General features: G+C 35.6%; 1 protein-coding gene across 1 annotated transcript; it reads left to right on the top strand.

The window, feature by feature from the left end:
• The first annotated feature begins 537 nt into the window (after positions 1–537).
• On the top strand, positions 538–5,213 carry LOC107953550 (protease Do-like 9). The gene is given in 11 exon segments (XM_016888891.2): positions 538–674; positions 677–886; positions 1,665–1,769; positions 1,772–1,863; positions 1,952–2,132; positions 2,267–2,458; positions 3,143–3,375; positions 4,396–4,497; positions 4,598–4,648; positions 4,737–4,841; positions 4,943–5,213. Coding segments are annotated over 11 exon segments (1,389 nt in total). The 5' UTR covers positions 538–655; the 3' UTR covers positions 5,042–5,213.
• Positions 5,214–6,737: the final 1,524 nt, after the last annotated feature.

Here is a 6,737-nt window from a genome sequence, read left to right as displayed (position 1 = left end):
ATTTTATTAAAAATCTAATCTCGTCCTAATTTGACATTCAAGTTGACATTTAAAATCCACTTAAACTGTCATGTAGGAATATCGTTAGTAGCTTAAAGGAAGAGTGATCAAACGAAAAGTAATTTGCATACAAACGAAAAGCTGTCCAACATCAACTGAATAATTTGATGAATAGAAGGAAAGAAAACCCAACCGTTTCTTTCTTCTTCTTCTTCTTCTTCTTGGATATTTCCCTACATTGATCTCTTAGAAGAAGGTTATCCCGTTAATCGATTCGTCTTCCTTCCTTACTAATTTCGTAATTACTAAAAATGGGGGATACAAAAAGAAAAAGAGGCCGAAAACCCAAAAACCCTACCCCCTCCCAACCCTTACAATCGCCTCCTTCCTCTCCTTCGGACGATGTCTTCTCTCTCAGTAACATCGAAATCATCCCTTCTACCTCCTCCGCCGTCGAAATCACTACCACCGCTTCCCGCCCTCGTGGTCGCCCTAAGAAACTCCCCAAACACCCCGATAACCCCGACCCTCTTCCCCTCCCCCAATCCTATCTCCTTGCCGCCATGTTTCCAACGGCACCGCCATTGGAGTTGGAGGAGGAAGTGGAGGAGGGGAGTTGGCCGTGGATCCTATTGGTGCTCGAGTGGTGCCGGCAATGGATGCAGTGGTGAAGGTGTTTGCGTTCACACGGAGCCCAACTTCTCGTTGCCTTGGCAGAGAAAAAGACAGTATAGTTCCAGCAGTAGTGGGTTCGTGATCAGCGGGAGAAGGGTTTTAACAAATGCGCATTCAGTCGAACATTACACTCAAGTTAAAGTTAAGAAACGTGGGTCTGATACTAAGTACTTGGCTACTGTCCTTTCTATTGGAACCGAATGTGATATTGGTATGTTCAGTTCTTACAATTAAATTTCTAATGCTGCATATGGAATACTATTAATGCTTCAGTTCAATGTGCTAGACTGTCGGCATAATAGGAAATTTTAATAATCGCACAAATCATATGTTGAAAATGAATACCCTGTGTATAATGTAATGATTAGAATTATCGCTAACTAGTATCATTGCCCACAAGTTATCTTGCCATGCTCAAACTAACGAGTAATTGCCATGCATTCTGTGGAAAGAAAATTGCTAATTTCTTCAAGTGGGGAGGGCTGCCAATGGTTTCTTTTGCCCATAGCGGTGAAGCTTGTAACATTGACTGTTTGCTAAGTAGGTTAATTGGGGTGTAAGGACTTTCTCTCTCACTCTCTCTCTCTCTCTCTATATATATATATATTTGTTTCTCAATTTTTGAGAGGTAGAGTTTATTGTTTCAGATAAGAGTGCGAGTATTCTGTCAGTGTTGGCAACATATGCAGGGAAGTAGAAAATTGACTTATGGCTAATGGGTGCTGAATGTAAATTGATTTGGAGGTTATGCTTGGTTAATGAGAAAAGGATTGATGAAGAATTCTTATATAGTACAAGAAAAGGAGAGGAAAGTTCAAACCAGTCATGGTGTAGTGTGAACTAACGTTGAAGAAAGAAGTGCTTAGACATTAGTCAGTAGAGTATGATGTGAAAATAATTGACATTCTGGAGGTCATCTTCATGATTTCAGATAATTGCTTTTATTCTTTATTTGGTTGAATGCATGATTTGGTTATGTGGTGAAGCAGCAATGCTTACAGTTAACGATGATGAGTTCTGGGAAGGTGTGTCACCAGTGGAATTTGGAGAATTACCTGCTCTTCAAGATGCTGTAACTGTTGTTGGTTACCCCATTGGGGAGATACGATTTCTGTAACAAGCGGAGTTGTATCACGTATAGAAATCTTGTCTTATGTTCACGGGTCAACAGAGCTCCTTGGCTTGCAGGTTACATGATTTCTTTCTAGCATTTGTTTCTCTGTGTTGCAACCGTAAAAGATTTCATATATTATGTATTCTGCATGATTATTTGCAGATAGATGCTGCTATAAACTCTGGGAACTCTGGTGGGCCTGCCTTCAATGATAAAGGCAATTGTGTGGGAATCGCATTTCAGTCTCTCAAACATGAAGATGCAGAAAATATAGGGTATGTAATACCAACACCAGTCATCCAGCATTTTATCCAAGACTATGAGAAGAATGAAGCCTATACTGGTAATTTAGTTTGGGTCTTTTGCATAAATTTTTTTATACGTACTGTTCATTTCTTCTTCTTTTTTCTAATTGTGTGATGCATGTACTATTTGCTTCATTGTGATTAAAGTTTCATGGTCGCACTTTTATGCTAGGATTCCCTATTTTGGGGATTGAGTGGCAAAAAATGGAAAACCCAGATTTGCGTAAAGCAATGGGCATGAAACCTGAACAGAAAGGTGTTCGAATCAGAAGAGTTGATCCCACAGCTCCAGAATCTGGGGTTTTGAAGTCATCAGATATTGTGCTCAGCTTTGATGGGGTTGATATTGCCAATGATGGAACGGGTAAGTTGTTCTTTTTGTATACAATAAATAAATATTTGCGCACACAAACTTGTACACTATTTAGCCTTCAGAGAAATCTATTTGCATATTCCATGGTTTTTCGAATTGAAATTATTATGTACAAACTACATACGTTGTCTATTATAAGAGCAAATCCTTCTTGTCATAAGACCCAACTTTCACTCTATCATAGGAGCAGTTCCTCGTAGTCGTAAAAATTAACTGGTTACTACTACTTTGAACTAAATAACCATGTATGTTCCCTGGAAAATACCTGTAATATGTTAATCATTACTTCACATTTGTGTTCGTAGAGCTTTATAAAATTAAAAGTTAAACTGCTCTATTCCAACAATAGTGAGGGTGGCATTGAAAGGAGAACTTTTCTGAGGATGCCTTTTAGGTGAATTCATGGATTAACTTGATTATGAATCTATGTACGGCTAACTGCTGCTATCTTCACAACTATGAACTTGATTAAGTACTTGAATAAATATCCTAATGGAAGTAGTTAGTTATGTCAAAAGTGGTAATACATAGAACACTATTATCTTGAGAACAGATAGCTAACAATCCTATCAATATTTTTATCAGGAAAACTGAAAACTGTTCATGTATTCTCTTTTCTAATCTGTTCAATCCTTCTACACATTTTTTCTGATATTGTTCTCAATGTTTTCTCAGTTCCTTTTAGGCATGGAGAACGCATAGGTTTTAGTTACCTAGTGTCACAAAAATATGCTGGGGATAGTTCAGCTATTAAAGTTCTACGTAATTCTGAGATTCTAAATTTCAACATCAAACTTACATCACACAGAAGGCTTATTCCAGCACACAACAAGGGCAGACCTCCTTCATATTATATAATTGCAGGATTTGTGTTTACAACTGTATCTGTCCCATATTTACGTTCTGAGGTGTGTTGTTTACTTCAAAATATATTGCCTGTTACAATAATAATAAAATAATGCCTGTTAAAGACTTAGCTAGCTTAGATGCTATAAAATGAAAGATTGATATTTTTATGATATTTTTGTGTTCCTCTTTGGGCATTCTCAAAAAGTAAAAAATATGAATATATTGTTATTTTTTTGTTGCACTATCTATAGCTCGTATGATTGTACATTTTCTGTAATTTCGATTTTTGTGTCAAAGGTCAGCAAAGCATGGGCATGTTTGAAATGTTTCTGTTGGATTTTGCTTTTCGAAGTGCTGAGCAGTCTGCAATGTGAATTGGGTTCTGCTAGTTTACTTCCATAGCAGATTGAATATTCTCTTAAAATCTGCAAATTTATCGTTTATGCACCTTTTAATAGCCTAACTAAACATTTCTAGATCCTTCTTGATGTTGGGTGTTTACGTCATTCTAGATGTGTGATTTTTGCAACAATTTCACATTCCCGATAATGTTTAAATTCTTTGGTGTCCAGGTGTGGTCACCAAAGGATTTCCTAAATTATTGTTCCCGCTGAAGCTAAATTTGTCTGTGGTGTAAATAAGTGCTCTGTGCTGCAATTTTCTTGGGATAGAGAATGTTCTTAATTGGATCAGTTGCTACATCATCTTTTTTCATTTTTTAGGATCTGTAACAGGAATTTGTGTAATTGTTGAGCGACACCTTTTTCTTTTACCACGTTCTAACTGTACTAGTTTTCCAGTTGCGTGCATCCCTAGACAATTATTTTCAAATTATGCAATAAATGGATCTGAAGATAAATGATATAGTTGTGATTTCAAGTACAACTTTTATGTTTCTTATCAAGTCTTTTCTTTTTATAGTGAGATTTTATGATTATTTAGATCATAAAAAGTGTAGAGCTTTGAATTTTCATCAACTACATGGTAGTAGTCAATTTGATTTTTCAAAAGTTAGTGACAAAATTGCTTATCTGTGGAGTTTCCAAATTAACTATGCTGTATTTGTTAATTTTGCTCAGTATGGGAAGGATTATGAATATGAAGCTCCAGTGAAGCTATTGGACAAACTCTTGCATTCAATGCTGCAGTCACCCGATGAACAGCTTGTTGTGGTGTCTCAGGTTCTTTCATTCTTCTCCTGTGTGTTTGCATGCACATATGCATGCCTACTTACTAGAGTGGGCATATTCTGTTCTGACATTTTCTTGAAATTTTTTGAAGGTTCTTGTGTCTGATATCAATATTGGATATGAGGACATTGTTAACACTCAGGTTAGAATCACCAGTCATTGGCAACTACGTTAGATTTCAGTAGTTCAGTTCTTTTATTTATCATTGATGAACACCTCATCCTATACAGGTCCTTGCTCTTAATGGTAAGCCAGTGAAGAATTTAAGGAGATTGGCTGAGATGGTAGAGAGCTGTGATGATGAGTTTCTGAAATTCGACTTAGAATATGAACAGGTTCTCTCTCTCTCTCTCTCTCTTCATGCATGTAGTTTTCTACTCATGCTCTTGTTGCAGGACACGACTAGACATACATTGATGTTTGTGGTTTGATGCAGATAGTAGTGCTTAGAACAAAGACAGCAAAAGCAGCTACTCCGGACATTCTTGCAACCCACTGTATACCATCAGCAATGTCTGTTGATCTCAAGGCATGAAAACCAGGGACTTAATTAATTGATTTTTTTTTACCTTTTATTTCTATTTTCTCCTTTTTTTGGGGGTACGTAATTACATTTTGTAGAATGGAGCTTCTTTAGCCTAGCGTTCATATAGAAACAATGATATCTCCTTTTTAGAGGGATTAAAAAAGAAGCTTTTTAAAAAAAATACTTTTACAGTTGACTCACACATTACAAACAAGGCTGCCCATGTAATTCGTACCAGTGACTTAGGTTTTTAGGTGAACAGCTTGTGCCGCTAGGCCAAGAGATGGGGTTTGATTAAAAATCATTGAGCGAAAGGCTTGCAGGACACGTCTCCCAATGGAAGTCTGACCCAGTAGCAAAGACTGGATTTTTCTAAATAAATTTTCTTAAAACATTAGAAAGTAAGACTTGAGCACTATGCGATGGAGACGGTGTTGGACTTGGGAAATTAGATAAAAGAGGACTTTACGAAGGTCGACCAAAGTGAAGTACATGTAGAACCGCATCTTTCGAAATGTGATTAAAACACTTCGATTATGGAAGGAAGACACCAATCGAAATGTCACTAAAAATGGATATATCATGTGTTTCGTTTTTATTTTGGGTGTGATATTATCAAATTTTAACATTATAAATTAGTTTAATATTTTTTATAAAATATAATTAAAATAAGTTTGTTATACTGGTCAGATTTAAGGATGTGTGACTTTAACAACTGAATTAATTCATTGATAAATTCAATTTGGAGGGATTTCACAACTAAATTATATTACATAATCATCACTTTTCAAAAAACTTTAATATAAAAATAGACAGTTAAATAATATGTATTACACATATATAAAATATACAAACTTAACCTAAGGGCATAACAATAATAATAATAATAATAATGAGGTAAACTACATCCAGGGTTATCAACATTAGTAGAATTATACTTGGATCACTTAATTTTAAAAAGTTACAAATTAATTATTGAATTATTCGAAAGTTACCGTTTAAGTCATAGAGCCATTTAGTTGCTAACAATTGTCTTATGGTCGTTAACTCACTATTTACCATAGGGTAAACTACGTCCAAGGTCACTCATCTATTAGTAATTTTACACTTTGGTCTCTCAATTTAAAATAAGTTATAAGTTAGCCACTAAATTATTCGAAGGTTTTAGGGTTTTAGGGACCTCCTTCATAGTTGTATTCCAATAATTTTGCCATTGTTCGACCTCCTCTTTTGACAAAGAAAGGTATTGAACGAAATCTTTCTCCCTCCTTTTTTCAACTTTATGGTTTAATTTTCCTTGAAATGACTTGAAACTCTACTGATTTAAATCTGAAGTCCTAACAGAGATGCTCTCCAATCTTTGTCCATGGTCGCTTGACCCCAATATGTTCCTTTTCTTAGCAAGACTTTCTCCTTGACCTTTTGGGTTGAGCTTCCATCTCCTGTAACTCTCCAACTAGCTCCTGATTGGATCTAGTAAGTTTTAGTTTCCTTTTTTTTTTGTTGATATTTTGATTCTCTTTCCTCTGATTTTATTCTGTCCTTTTGCTTCTATAGGTCATGTTTGAGGCTTGTTGAAATAGGAGACTTTCTTCTCTCTTTTTTTTTTCATATTTATGTTTGTTTTGATTGTGGTTCAAATAACTCAATTATGGGTTTTTTAGGGTTATGATTTTTATTGAAGGAGAAATGGTGAGTGAGTTAA

Source organism: Gossypium hirsutum, chromosome D07 (genome assembly GCF_007990345.1).
Source record: "Gossypium hirsutum isolate 1008001.06 chromosome D07, Gossypium_hirsutum_v2.1, whole genome shotgun sequence".
Taxonomy (NCBI): Eukaryota; Viridiplantae; Streptophyta; class Magnoliopsida; order Malvales; family Malvaceae; genus Gossypium; species Gossypium hirsutum.
This window is presented reverse-complemented; position numbering and strand designations above follow the sequence as displayed.